The sequence below is a fragment of the Salarias fasciatus genome, chromosome 11 (assembly GCF_902148845.1).
Source record: "Salarias fasciatus chromosome 11, fSalaFa1.1, whole genome shotgun sequence".
NCBI classification, from domain to species: Eukaryota; Metazoa; Chordata; class Actinopteri; order Blenniiformes; family Blenniidae; genus Salarias; species Salarias fasciatus.
In genome coordinates this window covers 18990566-19006900 of record NC_043755.1, presented here as the reverse complement: position 1 = coordinate 19006900, position 16335 = coordinate 18990566, and the positions used below count along the sequence as shown (strand labels likewise).

The window sequence follows — 16335 nt, the reverse complement described above, 5'->3', positions numbered from 1 at the left end:
TTGTGAGAAACTCGCCTGTTTTTCTGAAAATGCTGCATTTTAAGGTTAAAATGTTTGTAGTTTCATCAAAGTAATATGTGCTGATTAGACTTTAATTAGACTGAAGAGTATTTTGATTTTTTTTTTACCATACTGTTGCTGGAGTTTTGATTGACTTATGATTAGCTCATGTCGGAGATCTTCACATCTCCCCGGCGTACCACATTTAAAGAGCCCTGGGTCGCTCCCTTTGACCTTGCAGTAGTTGAGTCGTCTCTGAGTCAATTACAGCATGTTTTTTCAGGCAGAAACTAAAATTCCCAAAGGCTAAAGTGGTTAATTCACCAAAGCTCAGAAGGTCCCGCCTCAGAAAGTAGCCAAGAAAAAGAAAAAAGATCTCAGTCTTCACACCGAGGAAACACCCTACGCATGAGGTAAGATGCCTTGATGGATGCCAGTTGGGAAAGCACCGCTCCGCTCTGCCAGCCTGTGAGCGTGCCAGCCGGCGGAGCTGCATTCATCCACCTGTGGTCTCTGTTCTCCGTCAGATCACCCAAACTGTGCAGGGCAGCACGTGCACACGTTCCAGCCTAAGAATAGATGAGGTGCACTTCTATATATACAGAACTCCTGGCGTCTGCCGAGGGCGTGGCAGCCCCAGATGCAGCTCGGCTGTCTACGGATGACTCAGTCCTTGAAGTTTCATTCCCCACAGATGTCTTAGGCAGATTATCGATGAGTGAAGTGTCGGAGATGTGATGAGCTTGCAAGTTGAACTGAAAAATTAGGTAGCAAGAAGACAATGAAAGACTGGACAGGGATCAAAAACAAGACAAAGTTTGAGGTTGATGCAAATGATGGTTTCATTAAAGGCTTTCTGAGAGCACTGAACCGAAACCTAGAGTTCTTCACCTCACCACTGAATTCCCGGACATTACAAGTACAGAGAAAATCCAGTTTCCCAGAAAAACCCAACGGATGTGACATGGCAGCATGAAGTCCTGCTCCTGCCACTGGAGATGCATTAAGAGTAAAACCTTTTCCTGATCCACTGGATCTTTTATCTCAGTGCTTTATCTTTATAAGCTGACTGAGAGTAGCTCTACCTTTTAACCTTTTTTTTCTGTCACCACATAATAAAAGTTTGCACACAGAGTTGCGAGTGCTCTTCAAATAAATTGAATTTTGGGGTGATAATCCCATCCACAGATTCTCAGGTGCACAGCAGCACCGTTACACATTTATGAGGATCTCATCACAACCTTTACAAGCTACGTCAGACTCTTTGATCCACGTTTCACTTCATGCCTGCTTGGTGTTTCCTGCTAAAGTGAAAGGAGACAACCATTTCTGATGGTATGGATCATAAGCTCAGAGTTTATGGACGATCAGATTGTCTTGAACACAGTAGCACAAATACTTCATTTGAACTGTAACTCCAAGTTGTGCAGATGTGAAAAGGGCTGCTTCTTCCCAACCGTTAGAGGAGAAGATTGGAACCGTCATTCCACAGTTTGCGTGTTAAGTGCAGAACTGGAACCACGAATCATTTAGCTTAGCATGACGAGTGAAAACAGCTGAGTTCTGTCCAAACTGGACCGATCTGAAAGCATCATGAGGAGTGAGATGACATGTTACTGGACTGGAAACAGTTTCACCACCTAACTATTCACAAAGCTCTGCATAGTTTTGCATTTCTGTTCAAATGAAAGACACATTTATTGGTTTCTTGTGGTCTAATGCTTTGCAATTGATCTTTATCACCTCGTTCGCAGATCAGCACGCAGATTTGACCATAGCGTCATTTTGCTTCTCCTGTTTGTTTTTAATTTGAGAGAGTATTAAATCGGGCTGGTGTCTCACATCTAATACAGGATCCAGAGAAGTTCTGAACTCCTACTGCTGATCTGAAAAACGATCCAATCTTTGGTCCTGGAATTGATTGCACCTTGTCAGTTGCCCTTTAACTACAGATGGGCCCATGGAACCTGCAGCGAGCTGATTCCTCTACCCTCCTATATTTTCTCAGCTGATTCAGATGAAAAAAACTAATTGGCTCACTGACGAAATTGAAGCAGTAATGCCTTACTCACTACAGAATAATGTCAACGACAACCGTTGCAATGATTTACAGATTTTGTCAACTTGAATATGAGCTAGTTTGATGGTTTGCTGGATTGAGGATCACTCAGTTTAGGGTGGAGGGATACAGTGGACACACACTAAAAACAAGCTATGTGTCACACAGCGTCTCAAAAACTGTCGTACGTTGATTCTCATTAGATGTTTGTTTGATGTCATCGTGACCCTTTAAGTTTCACTGCGGCTGGAAAAAAGAGCAAGAAACAACCGACCAATCATTGACTGCAGTGTTTTATCCAAACGAGGGTTAGGGCGAGCTGGAGCCAATCCCAGCTGACTGTCACACACACACACACACACACACACACACACACACAAAAAGCTGAGTTTAAAAACATGTTGAAATGGTTTGTGTTTTATAACCTGTTATTTTTTTCATCACATCTCCACATGGCACTTTCTAAACTCTGTGACAGGTTGACTCACTGTTTGTCAGAGCGTCGGTTCAGTATTTTACAGGAGGATTGTATCAGCATTCCTAAGTCACGCAAAGAAAGCCAATATACGTATTTTTCTGAACCATGTCTATAATCATGTAAAACTAGAGGCAACCATTACTATACAAAAACACACACGCACGCACACACACACACACACACACACACACACACACACACACACACACACACACACACACACACACACACACACACACACACAGTCTCGTATTTCTATCCTTGTGGGGACTGTCCATTGACTCCCATTCATGTCTAGCCCCTAACCCTGACCCTTACCCTAACCCTAACCCACACCACAACAAAGCCTAACCCTAAAGAAATGTTTTTGCACTTTTACTTTTTTCAGTAACAACAACATGGTCAAGAAAACACTGTTTCTCCTACTTAGGACCGGAAAAAGGTCCCCACAAAGCACGTCGTTTCACGTTTTGCTATCCTTGTGGGGACATTTGGCCCCGACAAGGATAGAAATACGAGAACACACACACACACACACACACACACACACACACATACATTGCTGCAGATGCAACTTGTAAATGGCTTTAAAGGAAGTCGTACTGCAGTAATCCTGGCTGTGGCGGATTTTTCCATTTTTCTTTTATTCTGAAGAGATGACAGGCTAAATGAGATGTAATGGGGTAAATGGTGTGTGTGTGTGTGTGTGTGTGTGTGTGTGTGTTTGTGTGTGTGTGTGTGTGTGTGTGTGTGTGTGTGTGTGTGTGTGTGTGTGTGTGTGTGTTTGCAAATTCTTAGTATTTATGCTGTATCCTGTTGTGATTTCAGATGTTCTGATTGTAATTTTGTTACCAGAATTTTGTGCTTTATCGGTTTATTGAGTGGTACTGTCTTGTTGTAGGACCACATACACAGAATAAATACCTAAATGCAAAATGCATGTAATTAATTAACATATGGAAAAATGCATTGTACATTAGGGATGCACTGATGCCACTTTTTAAAATATAAGTATAGAGTACAAGTACGAGAGCTAATCCTTAGCAATGCTGAATACTGTTATGAGCGCTTAATAAATGCCCTAAAGTCTATTTCTTTCTCCATACTCGTACGTACACAGTGTGCAAAGGCTTTGCGTTGCTGTGATCCACCTCCAACAGCCTTACAGTCTGCAGTAAGCAGGAAGCAATGCGTAACATCTATCAGCACACTGTGGTATGCACACTGTAGACTGTTAGGAGGATATGAGGTAGTGGTAGCTCTGGCTAATGATTAAGATCACTGTTATTATGGGATTATGTCTGCCCCTGTGTGAGTGTAGGTGCAGAGAAAGGTGGTGCAGGCATTCAAATAGTCGAGGCCCCACCACCGAGCCTACCTTTGTTTTCTTTTCTTCTTGAAATCGAGAATTATGAGACGTCTGCCGACGTGAAAATTGATTCTTCTCTCTAATTGAATCAACAGTTAAGTTTCGGACTCCCAGAACATAACTTACTTTGTATTGTATTAACCATACAGGTATGGCCTGATCCCACATTTAGCATAGAAGGAATTAAGAGACAATATCTCTAAAAATGTGAACTATTCCTTTGGTCTTTTTTATCAGATTGTGAACAGGCTCTGTGGAGTGGTGTTTGCTTTTTTTTCCACCCGAGAATGTGGTAACCGTGTAATCTCATGTGAGAAACGAGCAATAAAATCTCAGCTCCCAGTTCCCTTCTCTCTCTCTCTCTCTCTCTCTCTCTCTCTCTCTCTCTCTCTCTCTCTCTCTCTCTCTCTCTCTCTCTCTCTCTCTCTCTCTCTCTCTTAGCTGTATGGGGAATAGTATGTAAACATGCACATATCCTGCCAACACTGCATGAAAGAATGAAAAACATGTTCTGGGTTTTTGGGAGAGTGTTTGCTCTTATCATCCTGGATTATGCTCATGTGTGTAACCCCGTACCTGACGTCTGCTGGTGTAACCTTAGCTCACTGCAGCTCATGCTGAAACGAGAGCACCATGTCAACGTTGACAGCGTGTGTGTGTATGTGTGTGTGTGTGTGTGTGTGTGTGTGTGTGTGTGTGTGTGTGTGTGTGTGTGTCTTGGGTGGGCTCTCACAGGTTCGCTGCCGGGTGACTCGTGCCTCAGACAGGTCTGGGCCTGAGACTCTGTCAGTCAGTGACCACCTCGTGTCGCCACGTAAAAGTGTATTTTCATCCACAAAGACTGCGGTTTGAAATATTACATATCCTGCAGCTGAAGGTCGGTCTTTCCGTACTTTACGAATATAGACTCACATTATAGTCCTGAAGTCCAGGAGTCTCCAGGGAACACTTGCAAACACATCTCTGCATCTCTGGTGAGTCGGAACTGTGAAACCATACAAGGACTAATCCCTTGTGAGAGGAGAGAGGCTGTACGACACAAAGAGCAGCTTAGCCAATCAACAGCGGATAATCTGGGACAGAAAGATGGCTCATGTCAACAGTTCAAAGTGTCAGGTCAGGCCTTTCGAAAATCACCCTGGACTTATTCTTCCCCTAGCATGCAGAGTCACGGTTTTCAAAAGTGAATTTTAACAAAGGTGAGGCACTGTCTAACACACTAACAATGATGTGGAAACTATTAAAATACTATCATTATAAAATAGAGAGTTGTGGTTAGCACTTTCACCTCATAGCAGGAATATCCAAGGTTTGATTTTTGCACCTGAGGGCCTTTTTAGTGGAGTTTGCTTGCGAGACTTTCTCTGGTGTCCTCGCACCTTCTAAGGTTTGAATTCAAGAATATTTTTTAATAAGTATAAGTCTAGCATCAAACTGAAACTGTGTGGAGCAGCAATGTGTGTCATCTAGAGCTGGATACAGATCTAGATGTGGAGGTCTCCCAGTCTTTTATAACGCCCTGGGTCATGTGCCTTCATTGGATAGATATTCATTGGAAACTTTCTGCAGCGCCTAAAAACTCTTTGAATCTGTGTTTTGGACCAAAGCCAAAATGAGCTTATATATTTTAAAACATGCATAAAATTTGACCTTTTCAGTGTTACGTGTCGACCATCTCTAATAAAAAACTCTTTCACTGTTTTCATCGTGACGTTATCTTTATGTACACTTCACATAATGTCCCAATTTTTTGGAGAACGCCGGTTATAAATTAATTGTTTGACTCTAAGTAATTGCATAGATCTTTCTCCTTGCAAGCTGTCGCAACATTTTCTGCCTTTTGCCTCCAGAAGCTGCTGCTGGTATCAGCCGGCCGTCCTGTGGGATCACACACTGTTCAGTGATGTTTTGCTTGTTTTGGTTACAGTTGAACTTCACCTCCTGCTTATTACCGTCCATTAAAGGCTTGCCAGGAAATGAGTTGTCAACTTCAAATAAATATTGCCTTAAATAAGCTTTTTGAGCTGTTCTTGGAGCTTCTCCGCTCCCGAAGCCGCCCTCGTTGTGGCACTCTCTAATTATCCATCGCCAGACATGAGCTTCGTGAGCCCCGGCGAGGCATGGCAATACTGTGTATCGGCTCCAAAGGCTCAGGGATCAAAATTCTCCGAAATATTTATAGAGAGACTACATTTAGACTTACCCAGTACCATAATCGTTGTTGTACGCTAAGGCGATGCATGTTGTGTCGGGCAGGTGCACCGTGCCAGGGTCAGATAATATAATGTATTCCTCAAAGCAAAATCTGTGAGTAATCTGTGCTGCCACATCTAATTCATCACAGTCTCATTCTCTTTTCCCATCTTTTTTTTTTTTCTTTCCCTACAGCTCTCTGTCACATGCACAGCGTCTCTTTTACTTCTGCTCCTCATTTTCTCGCTTTGGTGCCTTATTCCTCTCATCCTTCAATATACTGCGGTGCAGAGGTTAAAGGTGGCTCCTTCATCTCCTCAGGCTGAAGTTTTGCCTTTGAAGCACTGCTGGTTGATGTACAATTGAAAAAAATCGCTTTGTTACCCCGTGGTCTGACATGTTTAAGGTTGCAGCCATACATCTGAATTACCAGCATCTCCAATGAAATATTATCATGCAATAAGCAGTTTTGAGCTGAGAAGTGATGAATAACGTGTTAACATTTTGGAGGTGGAGGTAAAATTGAGGACATGAACAGCTGAACACGTTCACCTGAAAGATGTATATGAAGTCATTTTAAAATCAAGACCGAAAAACTTTTTCATTTTTTCACCATTCATTCAGTTTTATTTAGTTCTGTGCAGCCGGATGTTAGTGACAGGTGACAGAAAAATGTAAGAAACTATGAGAAAGTCAAGGCTGAAGCTGCTTCATTGAGAACTCAATTAAATTCTGATAAAAAGAAAAGTGACTTGTGAAACTTGTGCATGTCTTCTTTTCATACTTCGGGGTCAGCTGAATAAATGGTGGTGAATGGATGATGTGGAATTAATTTATCATGTTCTGTATGGCCATAGAAATAACATCTGCAGTTATTCGCATAATTGAACAAGCTCTTCCGTTTTTAATGAAGAGGATATATATTTGCATAGGCAGATGCAGATTTCAAATGTGTTTCAGAATGTTTTTATTGTGCAATCAGTCGTGTAAAAATGACCTTTTCTTTCTTATTTTCGCTTGGACTGGACATAGTTCATATACAAGTGAACAAACTCATTCCATCTCAAACTCTTGAGCTTACATCTCTGTTGGGGGACAGCAGATACGCTGGTACATTATTCAATACGTTAGTAATATACTAATAACATCGAGTTACTGGGACTCAAAAGGTACTGCAGCATATGTGAAATAGTTGTTGAAATAAGGAACAAAAAACTTAAACTTTTGTGTTTCTTTTGAGTGACAGATCAGTGCTGCACCGGTCTTTGTATTTTTTCTAAGCTTAATGCTCCATTCTCACCCTCTGCTCTGATCTCTGCCTCCATGTGTTTTGCAGGCGCTCCTCAAGGACCCTCTATACATCGGGCTGAGGCATAAACGAGTGCGAGGCCAGGCCTACGATGACCTGCTGGATGAATTTATGAAGGCCGTCTCAAACAGGTACAATCGAGCCGGCCTTCGATTTACCATTTTCCCGTTTCCTTCATGCGGCCTGCTATTGTCGTTTCAATCCAGACAGCACATGGTGCTCTTAAAAGAAATATGTTAAGGAGTTTTGCATGGTCAGTGCACACAGAAGTGACCCAGCCACATTTGAGAGTTCTGGAACTCAAGTCATCACTGATTCAGTGTCAGCATTGTGGAACTTCTTTGAAGTTTTGGGAGAGAAGAAATATGAATGAAAGCAATGCCGACGGTTTGAACTGCAACATTTGGCTTATTGAAAAGTTATCAGACAGGCCTTGGTAAGACTGCATCTCAGAAGTTTTCTTCAGAGGTTAGTGAAGCAGCTACTTGGAGACTAAATGAAATACCAGTAGGCACTATGAAAAATCATTCTTGTTCGTGGTTATCTTGAAATTTGGACCGCTGAATGTGCGTTTTAGTGGATGTTTAGTGGGGAATTATGACACAACAAGTAGATGGAGATCTAGGAGCCCTCTGGTTTGTGGGAAAGCGTGTTTACCCCAGTATTCCAGTGGAGAGAAAGTATTTGGTCCCATCTTATCCAATTAAAGAAAGTGCATAATTTGTGCATGGGATGTCATGCTGGCTTGCTCGACTCCGTCAGCAGTTAGCTGTGGCTTCTTCTCGTGCCTTGGCGAAACGAAATCTGAACTTTGTTGAACTTCTTGTTCTGGTTGGAAAGAAATATGGATTAAAACTCGGTTGCGGCAACAATTAGCTCATCGAGAAGCTTTGGAAAAAAACTTGAGTTCCTCTCAGTGGTTTCAATCAGTAGACATTGAGCAGCGTAGTTCAACAGCTATTTGGAGACTGAATGAATAATGTAGGCTTTATGATGTGAATTTCTCATGAATCAGCAGACGCTGGAATGGAGATGAAGGAGCTTTATGGAATGGCATGTTTACTGTAGTAATCCAGTGGAGAGAAATGATCCGGTCAGATCATGATCACTTAAAGGATGAATGAGTAGACTGTGTGATGTCCTGTCGCCATGCTAAACTTCGTTAGCGGTTAGCTATGGTTTCTTCTGCTTAGATCCTGTTTACATAGCAATGTTTCAAGTGAAAACACATAGTTTCTACGTTTTTGTTCCAGAAAATTTTCACATTTACAAGTCAGCATTTGAAAACAAAATGTTTGAAATGGCAGAAACACTGAAAATGATGTAGTTTTCATGTTGGGCTTGGAGTGGTTGCTGTAGTTTGTTCTTGAAATAAGATCTCACACACACACTGGCAGACACACAACATTAACAATGTACACGGACTTCATATGGACAGACGACGAAGTTGGATTACTATTACAGGTGATTCGACCAAGGAGAACGTGGTCGGGGAGTCTTGACATTTTGGAGGAAAACATTGCTGTTATTGTCCAACCACACTCTCTGTGTTTATTGAAATTCTGACCTCTATAAAGACTTCAGATATAAACTTTGCACACATGTCGACACGTGTGTGTCTATATGCCACGATTGTCACAAACACACACGTAGGACTGGTTGAGCCTCATCCTAACCAAGAGAGATCACAGTCCAAAGTCAGAAGTCTGGTTCTGGGGCCCCGTCCAGCTGGCAACAGGAAGCTACGACTCTAATAACCGGGTAGCGTCCCAACTACAGGGAACAGCACCGCTTTTTTTTTTTTTTCCCTAAAGGAGCCGGATTGGCGGAAAATGAATAATTATGGGCTCAGAGATTCAATGAATGATTACAGCTCTGCAGTCCTTTAAGTAATATTCATGTTCGGTTTTCGAAGAAACTCACCAACTAAAATACTCCAAACTGACTCATCATCAATAAGCAGGAGTCTGGAGGGATATTTTTTGTGCCCTGTTTAAAAATACTTTTGTTGAGGTTACTGATGCAAACCAACCTCCCATCCCCAGAAAGAATCCAGTTCTGGGTGAACAGCCGGCTCTGCTTTTGTCTTCAGGCAGTAAGAATCTCGTAATCTCCTGGCTCCTGCACACGCCCCCATCACTTTTAGAGGAATCAAGCAAGACTCGGCTGTGGGTTTGAAACGCTGAGCTCTGTTTTCTCTCCTCCTTAAGCGCAACCTTAAAGGTTTGAGCCCTGTTACTGGAATGTAAACCAGAAAGTCTGAAGACGTGCTTTCAGAGACTAAACATATGAAATAACTTGTTTAAACCTGGAGGGAAGCACAGATGATTGTCTTATGATTGTTTTTTAAAATGTTATTAGAAATTCTAGACTATTGGAAGCAACTTGGGGTTTACTGCCTTGCACAAATATACTCAACCACATGGACTGGATGAGCTGGAGGATTGAAATGCCAACCTTAAAATGGAGCCACATCAAATATTTATCGCTTGCATGATTAATCTGCGACAGTGGCAGCCTGAAGATTATGAAAGCAAGCTTGTAACTGGAAGTTTGGTGCTTTAAATATCTCTGTTTATGGGTCCCTACTGCGAGAAGCTGCTCAGAAGATCATCCAGCAGATCACATGATCCACTGTGGCAACCCTATAAGGGGGCAGATTAAAGACTGGAAAAGAGGATCGCCCACATGATTAATTTCAGTTAAACCAGCAGAGCCATCTTATTAACCATAAACCAAATAAAAATTGTTCCATGAAAAGTTTGGAATTTCACCAGACTCCAAACATATTTTCTTTTTCCACTACTTGTGCAAACACTTTCCAAGAATATGCCTTTGCTATTCTTACTTAAAGCTATCAATCATACTGATGTTGCTTTGTTCAGGCTCAAGCTTCAAACTTCTCCAAACTGTTAGTTTGGACAAGTTGACATCAGCTTTCCTCAACCTTCTTCATATGTTCTTCTAATGTAGGCACATCAGCCAGCAATGCAGTCGTGCTGGTGTCAAATTACAAGCACCTGATGCTCTGTGGCTCGGTTGCTTCTCTTAGCGAGAAGGAAACTTTTGCTGAAACAGAGAAATGGTTCATGTGATGCTTGAAAGGTGGAAGACAAAAACAAATTAAGTCTGCAAGGTATCGTCAATCATCTAATTCAATTCTTGGCAAGGCTGCCTCAACAGCTTCCAACCTTATCTTATATAGGGTATACTCAGGGTACATCCTTTTATTGGAATTTGCTTTGAATATCCTTCATCAGATCCTTTGAGCCTCATTACTTGCAGGATACATGCTTGGTATGCCCGGTTGGCAGGAGCCTGAAACAGGCTACCGTCCACTGAAGGAGTGCAAACCCTCTGACTCTGTTAGGTCTGCTTATGTGTTGATGTAAACCTCTGATGGAGATCTTTGAGTAATCTGAGTATTTGGAGGCACTCAGCGCATGTTGATCTGATGCAAACTGTTTGAATCCGATTTTCAATTCTGACGCCAGAGTTGTTTGTGCTAAAAGTGTATCAGTGTGTCTGACCCAACTAATCTGTGTGGCATGAAATAATGAAAGGAAAGATTTTAAGCTTTTGGAGTTAGAAGGAGGCAGACAGACCAGTCGATGGATGGATGGATGAAAGTAGCAGCAGAGTAGAGGAGAAAGAATGCAGAAGGAGTCTTTCTTTAATGACGGCTCGGGGATTTGAGAAATAATGTGTGCTGAGAGATGCTGGCTCTCTGGAGAGTGAGAGGGAGGGCTGGGAATTTATTAAGCACTCGGCCACAAAGCCCCCGCAGGAACGGAGGTAACAGACAGCCTGTGTGTGCGTGCATGTGTGTACACAAACACACATGTGTGCACACAGGTCCGACAGCTGTGTTTGGACAGAGCACCCTTGTCTGTGACCTTCTCTTGCCGAGGTGCGTGCTGGCTGCCTGCAGCCCCTCATGAATCCACTGCAGCTGAAAGAACCAGCTCTGCTGCAAGTCTCCCCCTCAGCACCGGAAGTATGTATATGCCATCCACCTACGTCCTTTCAGCTGGAGATTCAGCCTTCGACGAGACTTGCGTGAAACCGGATTGAGTTACCCGAAAAGAGACAGGTCACTCACTCAGTCTGTTCTCTCGAATGCACCCAGCACCTGAGTGGAACTCCAGATGGCACATGTCTCACCCTGTATTTCCAATGCTATCAATCTTCAATAATAATGTCGCAAGCAGTCGCTTTCAGTGTTTTTGGCCGGGCTTGCAGAAGGTGTAAAGGCTCTTTGGAGACACTTCCTAAAGAAACAAAGACTCTGACAGTCTATTCTTTTATTCTGGTAGCTCTGTTATTGTAGCAAGTCATAAATCACAGCTAAATAAAAGACCTCAGCACAAAGAAGGCCTGTGTTGTTGTAGCAGAGTGGCTCCGATGGCTTCCACAGCCCTCTGACAGGAAAGGTTAGACTGCAGCCTTGTCTGACTGGTTTTTTGTGTGTAGAAGTCTACAGCGGTCAAATTGCTCCGAACACCTGCTTTCATATGATAATTTATATTGTGCAAGTGAATGAGGAGTAATCAGATTACAGGCAAAGCGAAGCGGTAATTCAGGACCTTCACATGAGCTCTGAAATGTGATTTTTTGAAACAGCTATGGTTGTTTCTAAAGAGAGGTCTCTGTGCTGTGTTTGCAAAATCTGGATTTAAACTCCTAAATGCTCACTGTGAAATGTTTTTCTTTTAAACTTAAACTCCAAAAAAATCATCTAGTCAAGGAAACAACTGTCCATTCATTCCGTTTGTTTCTCTAGGCCTGATCGATTGAAGGTTTGCACGTATCAAGTGGCTGCAAACTTGAGCAGAAGCATGCCGTTTCAAATGTGCTCTGCATGAGAGTCTGTGTGCCACAGGTTTCTGGACTGAAGCTGGCAAGCTAACCAGCTGACCCAAACCTGCCCTGCCTGGTAAATCCATCATTGAATCCTCAGTCCAAAAAGAAAAATGCTAGATCGAATTGAAATGATAACATAGGATTGAGCTCTAGGTAATTCCATCCATCATCCATTCATCTATCAGTCTTCTATATTCTATCTTATTCAGGGCCATGTCAAGCTACAGTGCTCATGATTAATAACTGACAAACAAACCGACAGATATTCAAAAGCGGTATTAAACACTCAGTTTTGAAACCTAATGCATTAAGATGGCTTTATTCATATTTTACACACTGTACTTGTGAAGAGAAATTACATCCAGTCATGTAGAAAGATCTATACCAGCATACTGGAGGTGTGTATCAGAGGAAGAGTCATGCTCGATGTGGTTGATTCGAAGGCCCTGAGACACTGATGTGTGATAACGAATAGCTTTGCTTATCTAATGTGCAGCACACAAATTAAGAAAGCTCAAAAATTCCTAATTACTTTTGACTTTGTGAGTTACGTGGTATTTTATCACATTCAACTCAATTTTAGGACATATAACACTGGCTTTGACATTTTTAATGCTGTAGGTTTGATCGGATTTGATTTGAAATCTTTATGTCGAATATATGAAAAAAAATAAGTGAGCAATCAGAAAAAGAAAGAAAAACAGACGTCCAATTAATAAACAATATGAAAGAGTCATCACCATCTGTGTCTGCGTCTTTCACATGAATGGAAAGGAGCAGGAAGAAGAAATACTTACGGAATCCTACCCCATCACATCATTGCTATTAACCTAATGTACAAAACAATAAATCTTTGGTTGGTTATGAAGTATTTCATTTCTATGATGCTATTACTGTCGACTAATTATTACTCTGAAATTTGCTGAATTCGCCTGAATATTGATGAGTCTACTTAGGTGTGTGCCAAGAAGTGGATGAATGACTGAATGAATGAATGATGGATAGATCTGTTCATTGATCTTCAGCTGCTTTTTGCAATTAATGAAAATGTTGTCACAACAAAAAACAACAAAAAAAAAAAACAAAAACCCAAGAACAATCAATCATATAAATCCCCCTCAGGTGTTGACCATTACCAGCAGTTTGTGTGTCCAAACTGCTCCTCATTTTATGGGTTCAACACAATTTAAGTGTTACCTATAATATTACTTATAAACTTTAATGAATGCTTTATTAAATCTTTATAAATCTATTATGACCTGAGAAACACGTTTCATAGGTTTCCAGGTCAGACATCTGTTTTCTGTTCATTGCAGTTACGACCCAGTGCGATTTCTGCACCTTCCTCCTCTGCTGCTGAGAGATTGCCTGAATTTCCGAGGCACAGTACGGAATATACTGCGTGCTTTTCATCTTTTGGGAGTGCCCTGGCTTCCTCAGGTTACTACCCTTGATATTTTAGGGTGGAGGCGCACGAGCAATTCCTGCTTCTTATTCCAGTGGTGTTTTTACTTTTTTTTATTTCAACTTAACAGCCGGGAGGAGCAGATTTTGGTCTTCCCTTCACAGGATTGTCAAAAGAAGGTAGACTACCAAGCAGTGCTTTTAGGCAAGGGTGTGCATAAAGCAGCACAAGCCCACATATGGTCAAAGGCCATTCTTTATCTTTGCTACTGGGCTTTCTACTGTGGGTCAGTGTCCGTTCATCTCTGCAACGCCACAATCAAAGCGCTGTAGTTTATGATCAGTGCATCTGCATTTATTCACAGCTCAGTCATTTTCAGATGTTTGTGTTGAACGTCCCTCTGAAGAGCTTCCTCTGACTGTGTCATGAGGAGAGAGAATAGCAGCATGTGAGTTTCATCTCTCAGCGGACTAAACTTTCCGAATCTCTGGACTGCTCGGGTTCTGCGTGAACTGGTGTGACCTCTGCAGGAACAAGTAGCACCAGACCGTACCAGAGGGCGCTGTGCTGGCGGATCGGGCGAAGGCCACATGTACCCTCGCCCGTCGCCTGTCTCTGTCTCCCGAATCCCAAACACAATGAAAAGTTTATAGCTCCCTTCTCGGCCTCATTATTCCTCCTCTTCACACAGGCCCTCGGTGCTTTAGTGCTGCTCACTGCTTGATAGAAAACACATTTCTGTCCGCAGCAGCGCTGCAGCGCTGGCAGTAAGTCAGCCACGCTGTCAGGCTCTGCATGGAGCATCCGTGTCTCACGGCGGCAGAGGGACGTATGAACGTTGACCCGGCGATGTCGCTCTCTCATGGGGGCATGACATTTTATTACAGCTGAACTCCTCCTGTGGGTTTGTTGCCTACCTCGCTTCCACAGCTTCACTGAGTTGTACCGATTGTTTACCTTGAGACGTGGGATTTATATACTTAATGCTGTGAAAACTGAGTGCATGAAGAGGGAGTTAAAGGTTCTGTTCAGTTAGCTGACAGGTCTGCAGGTGTTGGAAGCGACTCGCTCCGTTCGCTTGGCCTGTCCCCAGTTCCAGCCGTCAGCTCACTCCCTGTAACCGGAGCTCTGCAGCTCTAAATCACAGGAGCCGGAGGACCTCGCCTTTTCCACCCATTGTCTGTAGCTGTGAATTAGACTGTTGAGGAAGTCGCTTTGCTGATTTGACTAAAACATTCAATAATAAGTTTAGTGCTTTACTTTCAGGCCAAAGGATGTAAATAATACTTTACTAAAAGTGCTGTGCAGGGCTGAAAACGAAGCAGTGCTGCAGGGATTATTGCGGCGGGGTTGTCATCGTCTCCGAGGTCACCAACAGGTGAAAATGCGTATGAAAGAGCAGAAATTCCTCTTTTGCACGCACCAACATCAACAACAAAGAATAGGACGGGCATTGTGAAAGCTGTCACATCCTGTGTTTGGACCACTCTGAGGTTTGTCGTGTTTTGCACTCATGTTTGAGGTAAACTGCTTCAAAGTTTGTTTCCAAAGTGACTAAAAGCCACTCTTCAAACCGTCAAAATCTGCTTTGGTGCATAAATTTCCTGAAATTGACCACAACAACTGTGCACTCTTCATGGATTTTGTATTTGCCTGACAAAATCTGCTCGGAGCAAAACACACTGGTCATTTATTTTCATATCTGTGTGTATTTTTAACCGTGATGACAGGAATCACTCTCATTTATCACAGAGTTATAGGAATAGACGTAATAGCTGCATTTACATAAGTAATCAAATAAAATGCTAATATAATTTAATATGCTACACATGCATTAGATTGTCCCAGTTTGGTTAAAATTACTACCGGCACATGTCAATATTTTGTCACTTCAATGAATCTATTTACAAAAAGTAGACAAAGGAAAAGTATGACGATGCAGGGAGGCCAACAATATTATGTTATTATCTGACAATTATTCAACCTGCTATGTTAAACCTTTCCAACCTTTCAGTTATTTATATGACAGACAGAACAGAAGAATCGTTAAAAGTTGTCATGAACCCGTTCATTTTTAGTGGCGATTCGCTGCAAATTGGGTCTTAATAATGAATAACACAATAACTGAGGTCGACAGTTTGCAATGACACCCAGTGTAAAAAAAACCCCAAAAAACTCCAGTATTTTTCCCAACTTTGCTTTGTTTCCCTGCACACAATCAACAGAGAAGTCTTTCCGTTGCAAAAAGCAGGAAAGCTGCCTTTCATCTGGAGGCAGAGCAGCAGCTCTGCAAACATCCAGTAAATTCCCAAACAAAAAGTTCCATCTGTTGAAAGGCGTGGAAACTCGGGGATTCCTCTTTGTCGCTGCTATATCCAATTTACAGACTCATAACGTGGGCCTTATTTTTGTTGTATGATGTTTTTGTTGGAGCTTACTGGCGCAGACTCCCGTGTCGCTGCAGTGGCTGCACGCGATAGGTGGTCTCAGCAGCATCTCGTAAAATCCAACGCTGCTACTTTACTGGGTGGACTCTTTGTATGTTCTTCTTCAAATCTGTGATTTTCCTTCTTTAATAGATGTTTGACCTCCCTCGTTGAGTCCCATTGTGTGTCGCTGTTGTAAAGTCGGGCGCACAGGTGTTGGCTCACTTTTAAAA

General features: G+C 42.3%; 1 protein-coding gene across 1 annotated transcript in view; it reads left to right on the top strand.

The window, feature by feature from the left end:
• Positions 1–16335, top strand: part of me1 (malic enzyme 1, NADP(+)-dependent, cytosolic) — an 82730-nt gene that overhangs the window by 62050 nt on the left and 4345 nt on the right. Inside the window, exon 6 of the mRNA XM_030103384.1 lies at positions 7436–7539. Coding sequence (XP_029959244.1) covers positions 7436–7539 — 104 coding nt within the window. The remainder of the gene's footprint in view (positions 1–7435; positions 7540–16335) is intronic.